We start from the raw sequence: 18,393 nt of genomic DNA, 5'->3' as shown, positions 1-18,393 counted from the left end.
GTTCATCTTGACATTCATAGCATTCTTGCATGCATTCATTGTTTTAATCCAAAATTTTCATGCATTGAGTCTTTTTCATGTTTTTCCTCTTTCATCATAAAAATTCAAAAATCAAAAAAATATCTTCCCCTTTTTCTCTCTTAAACTTTCGAAAATTAGATTTGACTTTTTCAAAAATTTTTAAAATCTAGTTGTTTTTATGAGTCAAATCAAATTTTCATTTTAAAAAAATCTTATCTTTTTCAAAATATTTTTCAAAAATTCCAAAAATATTTTTCAAAAATCTTTTTCTTATCTTTACTTCATAATTTTCGAAAATAACATCATCAATTAATGTTTTGATTCAAAAAATTTCAAGTTTGTTACTTGCTTGTTAGGAAAGATTCAAACTTTGAGCTCTAGAATCATATCTTGTGATCTCTTATGAATCAAGTCATTAATTGTGATTTTAAAAATCAAATCTTTTTCAAAAACTAATTTCAATCATATCTTTTCAAAAATATCTTCTTATCTTATCTTTTTCAAAAATTTGATTTCAAAATATTTTTTCTAACTTCCTATCTTCTTATCTTTTTCAAAATTGATTTTCAAAATTTGTTTCAACTAACTAACTATCTTTTTGTTTGTTTCTTATCTTTTTCAAAACCACCTAACTAACACTCTCTCTCTCTCTAATTTTCGAAAATATCTTCCCTCTTTTTCAAAAATTCTTTTTAATTAACCAATTATTTTACTTTTTGATTTTAATTTTCGAAAATTACTAACCTTTTTCAAAAACTATTTTCAAAAATCACTAACTCTTTTTAAAAATAATTTTCGAAAATTCTCTTCCTCTCTCATCTCCTTCTATTTATTTATTCATCTACTAACACTCTTCTTCATCTCACATCTCTGCTCCTATCATCACCTTTGTGTTTGGATTATCCATTCTTTTCTTCCACTCACACAGGGACCTCTATACTGTGGTATAAAGAATCCCTATTATTATTATTATTATTTTTCTGTGCCCTCTTCTTTTTATAGGCACAGCATGTTTCACTCAATCAGTATGTCGAGTTTGCCGCTTACCAGCTAGCGGGAGAGGCCCAGCCCTGGTGGCAAGCAGAGTGTCACTTGCTACAACTTTAAAACGCCGACATTCCATGGGAGGTATTCCAAGCGGCCTTCTATAAGAAGTACTTCCCTGAGTCTGCAAGGGAAGCAAAGGAGATGGAACTGATGCAGCTGAAGCAAGGTTCCCTTTCTGTGGCAGATTACACCAACAAGTTTGAGGAACTCTGTAGGTTTTCTAGGGTATGTCAAGGTGCCCCAGAGACTTACGAGAGCTGGAAGTGCATTAAGTACCAGAGAGGTTTAAAGGATACCATTACGACTGCTGTGGCGCCTTTGGAGATCCGTGTCTTCTCTGACTTAGTGAACAAGGCTAGAGTACTGGAAGAGTATGCCAAGACCGTGGCGGCATCCAAGGACACTCATGGAGGGAGCTCTAGTCGGGGGCGTGGCAGGTATTTTCATCCTAGAGGGCAAAGCTTCAAGAGAGGAGGATATGCGCTTCAAGGTCAAGGAGGTTTCAGGAAGAACACTTAGATTCAGTTTCAGTATGCTAAGGGGAGAGGAAATCAGAGTAAGAATTCTCCGGATTTGACTTGTGTATGTTGTGGGTGTTTCCATCCTTATGATTCATGCAAAATTGGTTTAGGTGGTTATTTCAATTGTGGGTTACCTGGCCACATTGCGAGGGATTGCACTCGTGGGAGGAACCAGAATGCAGGCCAGAATCAGCATCAAGGTCGGGTCTTTGCTGTGAACGCCAAGGATGCTTCTAAGGCGGATCCGTTGATGAGAGGTATATATCTAATTGGTGATAAGTCCTTAGTTGCATTATATGATACTAGAGCTTCGCATTCGTTTATTTCATTTGCTAAAGTTGAGGAATTAGCTTTGAAAGTGTCAGAGTTACTTTTTGATCTGCATGTACATACTCCGCATCAGACAGTTATGACTAGGTCAGGTTGTAGACAAGTAGGTTTCAAGCTTGAGAGTAGAGATTTTGTGCATGATTTGATCTGTTTACCAATGGTGGGGCTTGAAATGATTTTGGGGTTTGATTGGTTGTCAAAGAATTGGGTTTTATTGGATTTCTTTGAACGGACAATTCGGTTTATGCTGGAAGGAGATAATGGAGCAATGGTAGTTGTGGGATATTACTTGAACTCTGTAATGATGCACTGTAGTGGGAATGAGTGTCAGGGTTATATTCTGTTGGCTGCTAATGCGTTGGGTGATGCCCAGAACTTAGATCACATACCGGTGGTTAAAGATTTTCCAGAAGTATTCCCAAAAGATATCCCTGAGTTTCCACCTCAAAGGGAAATTGAATTTGCGATTGAATTGGTGCCGGGAGCCGGACCAGTGTCGATTGCGCCTTATAGAATGGCTCCGATAGAGCTGGCAGAGTTAAAAACTCAGTTGAAAGAGCTTCTGAACAAGAGGTTCATTCGACCGAGTGTATCACCGTGGGGAGCGCCAGTTTTATTGGTAAAGAATAAGGATGGAGAAATGCGCTTGTGCGTGATTTACCGACAGTTGAACAAGGTGCTTGTGAAGAACAAGTACCCGCTGCCAAGAATAGACGACTTGATGGATCAACTGCAAGGAGCTGGAGTATTTTCTAAGATAGATTTAAGATCCAGTTACCATCAGATAAGGGTGAAAGAGGATGATATCCCTAAGACTGCGTTTAGAACGCGCTATGGACACTACGAGTTTGCGGTAATGTCTTTTGGGTTAACGAATGCACCTGCTGTTTTCATGGATTACATTAACAGAGTGTTTCGTCCCTTTTTGGACAAATTCGTGGTGGTTTTCATAGATGACATCTTAGTTTATTCTAAGACGGTGATAGAGCATGAGGAGCACTTGAGGATTGTGCTACAAATTCTAAAGGAGCGAAAGTTGTACGCTAAGTTGTCAAAGTGCGAGTTCTGGAAGGAAGAAGTAAAGTTCTTAGGCCACGTGGTGAGCAAACGAGGAATAGCTGTAGATCCTTCTAAGGTGGAAGCAGTGATGGAGTGGGAAAGACTGACGACGGTGACGGAAGTAAGAAGCTTTTTGGGTTTAGCCAAATATTACCGGAGATTTATCGAAGGATTTTCCCGGATTGCATTACCGATGACGAAGTTAACAAGGAAAGAAGTGCCATTCGTGTGGACATCGGAGTGCGAAGAGAGTTTTCAAACTTTGAAGTAGAAGTTAACTTCAGCACCTGTTTTAATCTTGCCAGAACCGCACAAATCATTCGAAGTGTATTGTGATGCGTCACTGAAAGGTTTGGGTTGCATGTTGATGCAACACCGAAATATGGTGGCTTACGCATCGCGTCAGCTGAGACCGCATGAGGTGAATTACCCAACTCATGACCTGGAATTAGCGGCGATTGTGTTTGCATTGAAGATTTGGAGATACCACTTATATGGAGTGAGGTTTAGCGTCTTTTCTGATCATAAGAGTCTCAAGTACATCTTTGATCAGAAAGAGCTTAATATGCATCAGAGGAGGTGGATGGAGTTGCTGAAAAATTATGATTTTGAGCTGAGTTATCATCCCGGAAAGGCGAATGTAGTAGCAGATGCATTGAGTCGGAAATCTCTAACAATTGCTTGGATGAGAATCAAGGAATAGGAGCTAGTAGATAAGTTTGTAGACCTTAAGCTGGACATTGGTGAAGTTGCAGGAAGGGCTTGTTTAAATCAGTTACAGATCTCAAGCACGTTTAAATCATAAATACAAAAGGCTTAGCAAGATGAGCAGAAGCTTCAACAATTGTTTCAACCAGTTGGTGATAAGAGGCACGAAGAATTCACTAAGGATGAGGAAGGGTTATGGAGATACAAGGGAAGAATTTTCATACCGGATGTTGGGAGTTTGAGGCGAGATTTGTTGTCGGAAGCTCACAACAGTGGGTTTTCCATTCATCCCGGAAGCACGAAGATATATTATGACTTGAAAAGGATGTTCTGGTGGCCTGGGATGAAGGGTGATGTAGCGACAGTAGTATCCAAGTGTTTAACTTGTCAGAAAGTGAAGATAGAGCATCAGAAATCGTTAGGAATGCTACAACCACTTGAGATTCCTCAGTGAAAGTGGGAAGGAATTGCGATGGATTTTGTGACCGATTTACCGAGGACTAGGTCGGGATTTGATGCAATTTGGATGATCGTGGATCGCTTAACCAAATCTGCTCACTTCCTGCCTATCTGAGTAAACTGTTCTATGGAGGAGTTAGCAAGATTTTACATTAAGGAGATAGTAAGGTTGCATGGTGTACCGTCGAGCATAGTATCGGATCGTGATCCCCGATTCACTTCGAGGTTTTGGGGAGCTTTCCAAAGGGCTTTCGGTACGAAGCTATGTCTCAGTACCGCATATCATCCGTAAACTGATGGACAGTCAGAAAGGACTATTCATACATAAGAAGATATGTTGAGAGCATGTGTGTTGGATCAACCCGGGAGTTAGGATCGTTACATGCCATTAGTGGAGTTTGCGTACAACAACAGCTTTCATTCGAGCATTGGGATGGCTCCGTAGGAGGCCTTGTCTCCACTTTGTTGGTATGAATCTGGTGAAGCAAGTGTTTTGGGTCCTGAGGTGATAGCAGAGACTACTGAGAACATCAAAAAGATTCGTGCAAGGATTCTAACTGCTTAGAGTCGACAGAAGAGCTACGCGGACCAGAGAAGGAAACTGCTAGAGTTTGAAGTGGTAGAACATGTATTTCTTCGGGTGAAACCGACAACTGAGATTGGAAGGGCAATTAAGACCAAGAAGTTGAACCCAAGATATATAGGACCGTTTGAGATTCTGAAAAGATTCAGGCCGGTGGCGTATCAAGTTGCCTTGCCACCTCATCTGTCTAACTTGCATGACATATTCCACGTGTCACAACTCTGTAAGTACACGTCAGATGCGGCTCATGTGTTGGAGCCTGAATCGGTCGAGTTGAAGGAGAACTTAACTTTCCAAGTAACGTCGGTGAGAATCGATGACACTAGTATGAAGAAGCTGCGAGGGAAAGAAGTTCAGTTGGTTAAAGTTGCTTGGGAGCGAGCAGGAGTAGAAGAGCACACTTGGGAATTGGACAAATTTTGAGGGCAAAATTTCTTATTTGGTGGGGAGAATGTAAGAACCACAACTAATCAATCTGTTAATTAAGTGATTAATTGCCCAATTAGACTTCAAAAAGCTAGAGTGAGAATTTGAGGATTTAAAGGTGATTTTTGGACTCAGTAGGTTTTTCTGAGTTCGAAAATGTGCTTTCTGCGAAAAACCGTGAAAAACTGCGAACCAGCAGTTGAACCGGTTGAACCGGTTCAAGTCTGCCCGGTACCGCACGAGAAAAAGTGAAAATCGGCAAAAACCTTAGAAAAATGTTGGAAATGAAAAACCGGGCGTTAATTTTAAAGGTTTGACCCGAACTTGGGCCAAACGGGCTAAAAACGCTAACGGGTTAGACCGGGCCCAAGTTGGGCCCAAGCCAAACATATAAAAGGATTCATTAAGTGAACCCAATCAGCACCAACACTCAAACACACACACCCACATGCTGAAAAGAAGAAGGAGAGAAGACACTATTCACTCTTCTTCTCTAGCTCATATCTTGAGCTACGGAGCTCTGATCGCCGCACCGTTTGCGGCTATGCGTTTCTCGTGAAGAGCTCTACAAAATCCATACAAGAAACTGGGGAGGTAACCACGAAATCCCTTCTATTCTTCTCTCAAAAGTTTCGGTTCCTAGGGCTTTGGGGTTAAATGAGTTTTTGTGATTTTGGATGTTTAGGTTTGCTCTAAGCCTTGCTTAAGCCTTGGGTGACATCCAAATCTGTTGGAAGAGGTAAGAGCCACTAAACCCTTGTGAATTTATGTTTAATTGGAACCCTAGGTTGATTTGAGTTGATTTGTATGCATATATTTTGATTATTGTGGCTTTGGGAGCTTTTGGAACTTAATTGTGCTTATTGGAGTGGAAGTGAAAGCTTGGTTTGTGGTTGGGAGCTTGTTTGGGCTAAATTGAAGTTTTGGTGCATAAAGAGAATCGGCAAGGTATGGTTTCGGTTTTCTCTATGTAGTATATAATATTCATGCACACGTAGGCTAGTAACCCGTAGGATAGGTTTGGAAATTTTATGTTGTTGATGATTGTTTGTGTTGATAAAGTATAATAAATTGGTGTTGTTGTTATGGTTAAATGATGAAGTAAGATATGATGGATGTGGATAAATGATCATTGTTGAATATTAATTTGAATTGTGGATTGATTTGATGATGAGAATTGATGGTAATATAATGAAGATTGGTGAATATGATGTATATGTGATATTGAAGTATGGATAATGAAATGTGAGGGAAAAATGTGGTATGATTGATGTACTATGATAAAAGAGGTCAATTTTGATGAAAAATGGGGTTTTGAATGGTTTGGAATGGTTTGAGTTGGTTTGGTTGTGTTTTATAAAGGAATTGAGGAAATTGTGATTTTGGGTAAAAACTGGATTTTGGTGAACTTTGTCTGATCATAACTTTTGCCTCAATTTCCGAAATTGATTGAAATTTATTTAGAATTAAATATCTTTGAAAACCCTTTAAATCGATATAAAGTTTGTGAAACTTGGAATTTTGTAGAGGAAGTTATGATCATCCAAAGTTGGTGTTAAAAATCTGAAATTCTGCAAAGTTGCAGAATTTCATTATTACTGATATGTGCAGGTGCACAACCCTGTGCGGACGCACACCCTGTAAAAATTTTGACCTGTGCGGATGCACACACCTATGCGCATGCACAGGCAGGGAAATGCGCTCTATTCGCAGCGCTAGCACAGCTTGTGCGCGCACATATCTAAGGAAAAACTTCAACCTGTGCGGACGCACACGTCAGGGAGGTCAGTCTGTTGGGGCGCTAGCACGGGTTGTGCAAGTGAACAGTTTCTGAACATTTTGCCACCTGTGTGTACGCACATATTTTAAAAATTTTCTGGGCGTGCGCACGCACACACCCCTGTGCGGCCGCACACGTCCTGTTTCTCAAATTTTGCTTATTTTCCAAATATTCTACCTTCCCAACAAGGTTCTAAGCTTCTAAAACACCATTTTAAGACTTTTGGGCCTAGTTTTGAGTATTAGAACATGGGATATAACTTAAGGGTTCTAGAACATGGTTTTATGATAAATTAGAAAACGGAGGCCTAGGTTTCTGGCGTGTGAAGAATGGTTGATGTTAAGTGAAGGGTGACTGATATATGAGATGAGGAAAGAGGAACTTTTGATATTTGGAACTTGAGTTATGAATGAACAATGGTTGAGATGAGTCGAGGATTCGGATTGAGACGATGGATCTCTGTATACTGAAAATGCTTTCTAAAAACCACTGAATAATGTTTTTACTGAGATTATGAGACGCTATGCGCCCGGCACGGACGGTGGTTAATCTCGCCTGTCGAGGTAGCGGCGGCGGCATAAGGACGGTGGTTAATCCCGCTTACGTTGAGATGTGAGGTCTAAAGCAAGAGTATCCCGCTCGCATCCCTTCGGATCTATAGGCGTGCAGGCGCCGGTACCTGGACAGTGATCCGGGCCTATATCTCGGGGGTTCCCATATGAGAAATCCGAAGGGCGAAGTCTCCATGGAGATGTGTCGGGTTTGGCAGTTGAACCGACAATGTAATCTCACAGCCAGTAGGGCAGGCATTCATCATATGTATTTTCTATCTGTTTGCTTGCTTTGCCGACTTGTAATTGTATGCCTAATTGAATAACATGTCTACTTGCTTACTTGATCTACTTGCCTTATATGCTTTTACTTGTGAATTAATTGCATTGTTATTAATTGTGCTTTCTACTGGGATTGAGGAGGTTCAGAAGGCGGTGGCGATAGGATCGCCTGGAGGATAGGTTGGTGAAAGGCTGTGGGACAGCGGTGTTTAGTTAGAATAGAAATCCCTTAAGATAGATTACCCGGTTTATTTATGATAAGGTTTATATTATGCTTATTTGTCTTAGAATGCTTTAAGTTTGAATCTTGTGATGGATATGGAGCTTAGGATTGCCTTTGGCGTCCCGGGGTCTTATATCCTACATCACTGGGCACTGTTACCATGCTGAGAACCTCCAGTTCTCATACCATATCTTTGTTGTATTTTTCAGATGCAGGTCGCAACCCACCTCGGTGAGTCGCTTGGGATGGTAACGGAAGCGGAGGATCTTGGAATTCTTTTGGAGTCTTTTTGGTTTATCTTGTTTATACATCTCTCTTTTGTATTTTGTTTAGCCTAGCGGCTTGTATTATGAGAGAAAAACTTGTATAAGATGTTTCAAACTGTCAGTTTTCTGTATATATACTTGTGTATGGCTAGCCGGCTTAAACTCCGCGAGCTGTGGCTATTTTCCTTTGATATTATATACTTATATTTTTGTGTATCTTAACTATTTCTTGTGCCTTAAATTAGTACGTTTTGCGCTTTTGAAATCCTATTTTTGAGCTATATCTTTCATCGGGCTTCTAGATTATATTATTTCTTCTATATATTATACGTATGAGCTTTAGAACTATCGTAATCTCTGATTAAGCTTTGCTTTACGGCGCGAGGTAAGGCTTAGGATAATTAGAGTGTTGCAGAAAGAATTTTGCGTCTAGGGCCATTAAAATGAGTTAAATTTGTTGGGTGAATCTGTTTACCGGTTTAAGCAGGCAGAGTTTTATTTTTAAAATTAAACTTGTTTAAATTTCGAATTAAATAAATTGAGTCCGATTAATTGAAAACATGACAAGTTAAATTGGTTAAATTGCGAGCTAAACGAACTCATTTAAAATTTTTATATTTCTATAAAAATATTAGCATTTTTTTTGTTAATATTTTTCTTATTCAACTCGAAACACTGACCTATTATATGAAAAAAAATTGTTTGAAAAAAATAATTTTTTTTGTCAAAATATATTTCTAAAGTAATAAAAAATAAACAAAACAATCTATTTAACCTGTTGAGTCAACTATAAAAGATCCGAATTAAAAATTTATGGTTCATAAATAAAATAAATTTTAATGAGTCAATACCATATAACTCATAGACATACGCAAACTAAATCTAAATAGACACACGTTTAATAAGCCTGCTTGCATGAGTAAGTGTGTGTTTGGATTCATGCTGATCAAACTGGAGTTTGAATAAAAATGATTTTGTAGAATTGATTTTGGATAGAAATGAGTTTGTGCCAACATGATTTATGTTTGCCAATTTTTATTAAAATTAATTTTGATAAAATAAATATTGTTACGGATCCAACCCACAGATCCCGCATACCCGGTCACTCGGGAACTACCCGTTTCGGCCCAAAGGCCCAGAACCGGCCCTTCAGAGCTCCCAACCAACTTTTGAATTCAAACACCTCTCTTATCTTAGCCAAACGAGATAAGATAAGATATTCACCATCACCTATAAATAGAGGACCCAGGTCCCTCCAGGTATTCATTCATTCCACACACCTTATACCTCTTAGATCCATTCTGACTTGAGCGTCGGAGTGTCTTTGCAGGTACCTCCCCCCATTGCTCCAGTCAAGAGATCCGGCATCTGCCTCAACCCGCAAGTTCTCAATCCATCTCTCAACCCGTACCAGAGACATCTTGTACATTGGCGCCGTCTGTGGGGAACTTGCGCCAGCTGGGCCGGATGGGGGACGTCCTGGAGGAAACCCCCTCAAGCCAGGATAACTCACGACTGCTTAACCCAACCCCAAAACCCCGGGAGGTCACAAACCAAGCAAGAATAGCAAGCACTGTTCACCACACGAACGACCACGTCGTCACGGACCAACAACATCCCGAGAAAGCTAAGGACAAAGCAGCACAGATCATCCAGGATCTCTGCCTCCGGGTCCAGGAACTCGAATGCAAATTGACCAGTAGAGAAAAACACAACAACGAACGCGGAAGCCACGCAACTTCCAGATCCAAGTCTCACCGCGGCAGGTCGCCAACCCGACGACACGACAGTAGAAACGGTCGCAGTACCTCACGCGACTACAGACACGAGAAATCGCCAGAACGGCGATACAACAAGAAACACGACCGCAGCGCTTCCTGAGATCCGAGTCATCAACACTACTCAGACGAAGATCGGAGGTACCGAAACACCAAGCGCACGAGAAACGACCATATAATAATGGGAGCTACACCCTTCATAGAAAGAATCTTAAGAGCAAAACTCCCCAAAGGCTTCGACAAACCTACCGACATGAAATATGATGGAACCAAAGATCCCCAGGAACATCTAACAACCTTTGAGGCCAGAATGAACCTGGAAGGAGCGGCCGATGCGGTCCGATGCAGAGCCTTCCCGGTAACCCTGGCAGGACCGGCAATCAAATGGTTCAACGCCCTCCCAAACGGATCCATAGCCTTTTTTCACGATGTAACACGAAAATTCATGGCCCAATTCACAACCAGAATCACTAAAGCAAAACACCCCATCAGCTTACTGGGGATCACGCAAAAACAAGACGAATCCACAAGGAAATACCTCGATCGCTTCAACGACGAATGCTTGACAGTCGACGGACTCACGGACTCCGTCGCAAGCCTTTGCCTAACCAACGGACTCATGAACGAAGATTGTCGAAAACACCTCACCACTAAACCAGTATGGACCATGCACGAGATCCAGAATGTCGCCAGAGATTACATCAATGACGAAGAAGTCAGCCAGGTCGTCGCAGCCAACAAACGGCAACACGGCAACACCCAACACGGCAACTTGGCTTCTCGCCAAAACCCACCACCCAGAGAAAACCAAAGAGACCACCCCAGACTGACAAACACCAGCCGACCACCAAGAATCGGCAAATTCTCTAACTACACGCCCCTAACGGCACCAATTACTGAGATATATCACCAAATAGCAGACCGAGGTATAATTCTGAAAGCCCGACAACTCAAGGAAAGGATGGGAGGCAACAAAACCCTCTACTGCGACTACCATCAGGGTTACGGTCACAAAACACAAGATTGTTTCGACCTTAAAGACGCCCTCGAACAAGCCATACGAGACGGCAAACTCCCAAAATTTGCCAAAATCATCAGAGAACCAAGACGCGCGGAAAGAGAAAGGTCGACGGAAAGAGAAGGACGTAACCCAGGAACCCAAAAGCAACCCCCCAGGGAAAGCCCGGAGGAAGATCCAACCATCATAGTAAACATCATCACAGGCAAGGACGTATCAAGTAAATCAAAACTAACGATGAAAAAAGATCTCAAAGTAATGGCTGTCAGAAACCAAACCCCACCTACTGCGGCCGACAACATGATAACCTTCTTACCAGAGGATTGCCACCACGGCACCTCGGCCGAGGATGCCCCCTTCGTCATCTCGGCAAGAATCAGAACAGGACTAGTGCGAAGGATACTAGTAGACACCGGGGCAGACTCGAACATTCTTTTTCGAGGAGCCTTCGATAAACTCGGGCTCCACAACGACAACCTCCAAACACACCGCAACGGCGTCACGGGACTAGGAGACAACTTTCTCAAACCAGATGACTCAATCACACTTCCCATCACCATAGGAACGAGCAGCCAGAAGAAAAAAATCCTATATGAATTCATAGTTCTGAAAGATTCCACAGCCTATAACGTAATCCTCGGAAGGAAAACAATCAATGACTTATCCGCATTCATCTTCACCAAATACCTCCTTATGAAGTTCAGAACTGACGACGGCTCCGTCGGTACCATCCACGGGGACCGAGAAGTCGCTGCCGAATGCGACAACACCAGCCTAGCCCTAAGAAAAAAGTCCCGAGATGCGGCCGGAGTATTCCTAGCCGATCTGGATGCCCGACAAGACGGCCAACCCAGGCCCAAACACGCGGATATCCATGAAAAGAACCCGACCAAACGACGGTCCGAGGGAACAAATAAAATACACACGGAATAGCCTAAAACGGAATATACGATAGGCCCGGACGGCCCAAAAACAATGCAACAACGGAACATACAAAAAGGCCCGGACGACCAATAAACACTATTAAAACGAAAGAACGGTGTTCCGAAATCTCAAAATACACGGCCCTTGGCCAACCGAAAATATCCAAAACACAGTTTAAAGAAAAATCCAAAGAGATAAAAACTACTCGAGGTCAACGATCTGGCCATCACGAACAGTCTTGAAGGCCCCCATCACGGACACATCCGCACCAGGAGCCAGCAATGAAGCTTGAGCCCTCATCGTCTCCTCGGTAGCCGCAATTGCATCCTTTGCATCAGCTAGCAACTCCGTCTTCTCCCTCTTCAAGGCAGCGACCTCGGCCTTCAGAGCCTCCGACTCAGCGAGAAGCACGACAGCTTGAGAACCCGCATCTGAAGCCCGCTGCCGCTCCTCTGCCAATTGGGAAAGAAGCGAAGTCTCAACCTCAGAAAGTCAGAGAATCTCCGCCCCAGCTTCCTCTGAAGACTTCAAAGCCTTTTCCTTCGCGACCTCGGCAGCCTCAAGCCCCTCCTTCAACTTAGCCACCTCAGCCTGAGAATGACGCAGCTTCTTGTCCAGCAAACCAACATGTGCCATCACGGGCTCAGCCTTCCGAACGACAACGGCAGACCAGAGGAGGGCACGATACACCGACTTGGCCTGGAAAGAAACATCGCAGCCATCAAAAAATGGCTCCGTACCAGGCATCAAGTGTTCATCAATGAATCCCGAGGCATCAAAGCGTCGATCCATCACACTAGGCACAAGACCCTCTCCCTCAAAGGTCTCGCTACTCGGCTCCCCATGCCTTTGCCTCTTCCGAGAAGCCTCAGCGGCCGTCACCACGACAACCTCAGGCGAGTTCGCGGGGCCAGGCGAAACCTGGGCGTCGACCTGCACGCCGGAGGAAATTACCTCTTGAGAAGCGGCCCGCGACCCCGCAACGGGGTTAGAAGCAGGAGTAGCCGGGGACGACGACCCCTCCTCCTGGGCCATCGCCGCCTTCAAACGTGCCAAGGATGTCAAGCCACCAGCCATCTCAACTGCAAAAAATACAAAAATCCCAAGTTACAAAAACGGGAAACAAAACACAAAAACCAAGAAAAGAACAAGACACACACCAACATACGACCGGCAAGCAACCGGATCACCCATCACGTCTGGAGGATTAAGAGGACGCTCTCCAAATAACTGCCACAGAACGAGAGCGATATCCCGCTCCTCCGGGGACAAGAACTCCTTCGAAACTCGAGTGAACACGGACGGACCCGCCTTAAAATTCCAATAAGTGGGGTGATGACAAGTCATCTTAGCCTATTTTAGCTAGTCTTTTTCTTTAGTTTTCATTTGGATTATACACTTTTTTGAGCCACAAGCAAGCCAATTGAGTAGATTTTCATGTTTCCCTTGATTGAACCAACCATATATGAATTCATGCCATTTCATTATCTAATTTTCTGAGAATCTGTGATGTTGTCAATCATGATATCTACAAGCTCTTGCTATTCCCTTTCTCACTAAAGGATGAGGCAGCACAATGGCTTGAAACTCTTCCCCAAGGAAGTATCACTAGTTGGGATGGTCTGGTTGCCAAATTTCTAGCCAAATTCTCTACATCCCGATAAAACATCAAGATGAAAGAGGGATCACATCCATTCATGCAAGGAGAGGAAGAACCATTACTCAAAGCATGGGAAAGATACATGAAAGCAAATGACAAAGTGGCTTTCTAAGCATTTTATGAAGGATTAACCCCAGAGATGAGAAGAGCAGTAGAGCACTCCTCAAATGATTTACTCAGAGCAACAGCAACTAGTCAAGGAACTGCAAGGTTCAACAACAAGAGAACCAACAACCAACACTCATTTGAGACACCACCGAATGCAACTTTGGAGGAAGATACAATGAATTATGAAGGAGTGAAGGCAGTCATGAATCAAAGCAAACAGCTACATCAGCAAACTCAGCAACAATTGGAGTCAATGGCTAGACAACTTGATTTTCTCCACTCCACTACAGTGAATGCACAGTTCCCACCATGGAAACCACATTCTTATCTAAGAATGAGGGAACCTCAACATCAGGAACCAAGGAACTTCAACTACAACAATTATTTCCCAAACTTGCAAAAACCACACTGCCCACCCTTCCAACCTCAGATACCTCACAACCAACAACTTTCACAACACTATCATGGACTCACCAACTTGGAGACATTGATAGAAAAAATGATGAAACACCAAGAAATAACAAACAAAAACCATGAAGCCTCATTGAAGAACCTGGAGAGGCAGATTGGGCAGTTCTCCAAGCAAATAGAACAATTAGCCAAAAACCCCACAGAAACAAGTAAGAAGGAAGCAAAGCCTCACTTAGATGGATAATGGGACAAGGAGAAGAAAACTCAGAATCTGAAATAAGCAAGCACAGAGGATGTCAAGCTAATGACAATAAAAGAGCGCTTGTTGGGAGGCAACCCAACCCGAGGTAGTTTTCTGTTCATAACTATTTTAATAAAAAGGTTAATTAGTTTTATCTATAATGCAAGAAGCTAAGTTTGGTGTTGCACACCAAAACAATCTAAAGGAGAATGCATGATTCTAAGTTTGGTGTTTCACCAAAATCCCGTTATAAAACACATTCTTACTTTCTGCATAATGTAGGCTTCAAGCATGTTGGATAAACTAGTTAACTATTCTGCTGTTTCCTAGTTTTCAGTTTTATTGTTTTTGAAAAAGAAAAAGTGGGGAACCGACGTTCACCCTCCAACGTCAACCAAAAAGGATGATGTCCCCCCACGGGACGAACCTTAAAATAACCACTCTTAAAACCGTGAAAGGAATCTTCATACAAACCAAAAACACGACGATGGGGCTGAGCTCTGAAAGACACATACCCCTTCTTATGCTTCCCCTCCTTAGTCGGAAGAGTACACAATAAGAGGAAAAGGAAAACATTTACTGAGGCAGGTAGCTCTAAAAAATCACAAACAAGTTCGAAAGACCGTATCGCCGCCCAGCTGTTCGGATGTAGCTGGGACGGCGCCACGGAGCACCGGTTCAATAACTGCTGGACAAATGGAGAAAAGGGAAGCCGAACACCGAGCCGGGTAAACATCGCCTCATACACCCACATCCAATCCGGCACAGTCGGGGAGTCGAGATTGGTATAGCAAACCCTCTCGTCAACCCCAGGAAGGGAAAGCTCATAATGGCGTTCAGCATTGCCACCCCCACAAACAGCCCCTTCATCGCGGAGCCGTTGGAGGTCCGCCTCCGTCATCCGCGACGGCGTCCCCCAGACGTCACTAGTGACCCAAGAAAAAAGACCAGGGACACCCCCCGCCGGGGCCACCGGAGCCCTCACACCCTCCGTCCTTCGGGCAGGCCTTGTTGAGGTCCGTGTAGTCGACGCACATTCGCCATTTCTCGTTAGATTTTTTCACTAGTACGACGTTGGCTAGCCAGGTCATGTAGGGGAGTTCTCGGATAAAGTTGGCCTCGAGTAGGGCTTTAACTTGTTTTTTGACTTCGGTGGCTCGGTCTGGTGACATTTTTCTTCTCCTTTGTGCTACTGGTTTAGCTTTGGGGTCCACGGCTAGACGGTGAGACATTAGGTCGGGGTTTATTCCCGGCATGTCGGCTGGTGTGAATGCAAACAGGTCTCTATTTTGTTTCAGGAGTTGAGAGAGCTCCTCTTTGAGGTCATATGGGAGGTTCCTATTAATGAAGGTGTATTCATCCTTGGTTGGCCCTATTTGTAGTTTTTCCATATCCCCTTCTGGCTCTGGCCTGGGTTGGCCGTCTTGTCGGGCATCCAGATCGGCTAGGAATACTCCGGCCGTATCTCGGGATTTCTTCCTTAGGGCTAGGCTGGTGTTGTCGCATTCGGCTGCGACTTCTCGGTCCCGTGGATTGTGCCAACGGAGCCGTCGTCGGTTCTGAATTTCATAAGGAGGTATTTGGTAAAGATAACTGCGGAGAAGTCATTGATTGTTTTCCTTCCGAGGATCATGTTATAGGCTGTGGAGTCTTTTAGGACTACGAATTCAGATAGAATTGTCTTCTTTTGGCTGCTCATTCCTATGGTGATGGGAAGTGTGATTGAGCCGTCTGGTTTGAGGAAGTTGTCTCCGAGTCCCGTGACGCCGTGGCGGTGTGTTTGGAGGTTGTCGTTGCGGAGTCCGAGTTTATCGAAGGCTCCTCGAAAAAGGATGTTTGAGTCTGCCCCGGTGTCTACCAGTATCCTTCGTACGAGTCCTGTTCCGCCCTTATCTTAGTCAAATAAGATAAGATAAGATATTCACCATCACCTATAAATAGAGGACCCAGGTCCCTCCAGGTATTCATTCATTCCACACACCTTATACCTCTTAGATCCATTCTGACTTAAGCGTCGGAGTGTCTTTGCAGGTACCTCCCCCCATTGCTCCAGTCAAGAGATCCGGCATCTGCCTCAACCCGCAAGTTCTCAATCCATCTCTCAACCCGTACCAGAGACATCTTGTACAAATATTGTTTGGATAATATTAGTTAAAATCACTTCTAGATAAATAATTAATTAATTACTAAAAAAATATAATATTAAATTAAATTAGAATAATTGTTTTAATACTCTCAGTATTTTTTATTTAAAAAAAATTATAAAAAAAACCAATAATAACTAGCAACAAACCTAAACGTACGTTGAGTAAACGCAGAAGTTATAATTTTTTGCTTCTAGTGAACGAGCTTTTGGGATGCAAAATTACGTTGGCGTTCAGAGAAAAAAATTGCCAAACATCAAAAAATAGAGTTCAAAGCACTTCAACCTACTTTTATCTTCTCTAACGTATTTTACAAACACACCCTAAACCATATTATCATATAGGGAGCGGTTCTGGTGTTCTTCGGTATAGAAGCTGAATTTTGTTGTTCCGTTCAAGATAATCACTAAAATATACTATAAATTATTCATACGGTGGAGTTATGTGAAAGTTTTTATTAAATAGTGAAAATAATGAAAAGAAAGTTTATAGAGATCACACAACTGGTTAAAAAGTTATTAAGTATATACAGATAGAAGATGTTTTTTGTGTCCTTTGTTATTTGTCTTATTGTTAATAATTTACATTTTTCACCATTTTCACCAACAATTTTAATATCATTATAATATTTATTTATTTATATTTACAACCCAAAATTATAGTATTATATAATTTAAAATTTTAACATTTTAAAATGAAAGCGTCGAAAAAAATTTGATTATTAGTAAAAAATAAACATCAATCCTAAGAGTACATTAGTTGGTTAATATAAATGTACTGTTAAATAAGAGTAAATCCAAAAAAAAAAAGTCAATTTCAAGAAATATATAAGCAGGTATTGGTAGAAAATTTTAGTTTTTAATCATTTGAATTTCTTTTGGATATATAGTAAAAAAATTTAGGTGACAAAGATGTGAAATTATATACCATTATTTTCTCTAATAATTAATATAAATTAACATTATCATTAATATAAATTAACATTTTTTATACTTGTCAGTAAAAAATAACTAAATTCGAAGAAGGAGGTGAATCGAAATATTAAGCAAGTTTTTGGAATAGAAGTTGGTATAAAAAAAATGTATTTGAGGATGTCAAGCAAGAGCTCGATTAGCATAGTAAATCGATGAGTTGCCCAAATAAAAGAAAAAACCGAAGAGTTTCAAAGTGGAATGTTATCTAGTAACCATCACAGAATCAAAGTAAAAAAGCGAGAACAGTACCTATGTTTTCGCACATGTGGGGATGTTATTTCAAAGTTTAGTAACATGGCTATAAATATTGGAAGACTCGAAGATATAAGGGTTGGAACTTTACTTCAGAAATTATTCACACACTCACATTTCAGTGACTTTTTCTGAGTCTGTCTCGAGTCAAATTTCTATAGAGTTCCTTCCACTTGTTTCTAGTTTTCATTTATAATTCCTACAAAACTTTACCTTTTGTGTTCAATTTATCTTTCAAACAACTTTAATTTTCTTGTCAAATTTACATTTCAACACTTTCAATTTTCATGTCGGAAGTCCTTTGATTTAGTCGAAGGCATTCTATTGTTTTGTTTAAATTCAATGCAAGACATTTCGATTTCAGTCAATTTTACTTTTAAAAATCTTGATTTAACATCATTTCAATCTTTTCTTTAATCTTATATGAATTGAGAACCTTTGATGCACTTCTAAAAAACTGGTACTCACAAAAAAGAGGAGTAGATTTCGCTACCAAATTATTAAAATCGAACTACCATCGATTTGTTAAAAATCAACAAAATAATACTATTTTTTTTATAAAATTAATACTATATTGATTATATAAAATTATAGATGTTGTTCTCTATGAAAATATAGATGTATTTT

At 41.4% G+C, this 18,393-nt stretch overlaps 1 protein-coding gene across 1 annotated transcript; it reads left to right on the top strand.

Annotated features, from left to right (window-relative positions):
- On the top strand, positions 1,219–3,249 carry LOC107620581. The gene is made up of 4 exons (XM_016322717.1): positions 1,219–1,567; positions 1,700–1,974; positions 2,251–2,492; positions 2,829–3,249. Exons 1-4 carry the CDS (start codon positions 1,219–1,221, stop codon positions 3,247–3,249), a joined length of 1,287 nt encoding a protein of 428 aa, XP_016178203.1.

The sequence above is a fragment of the Arachis ipaensis genome, chromosome B10, assembly GCF_000816755.2.
Source record: "Arachis ipaensis cultivar K30076 chromosome B10, Araip1.1, whole genome shotgun sequence".
In the NCBI taxonomy this organism is placed as follows: domain Eukaryota; kingdom Viridiplantae; phylum Streptophyta; class Magnoliopsida; order Fabales; family Fabaceae; genus Arachis; species Arachis ipaensis.
This window is presented reverse-complemented; position numbering and strand designations above follow the sequence as displayed.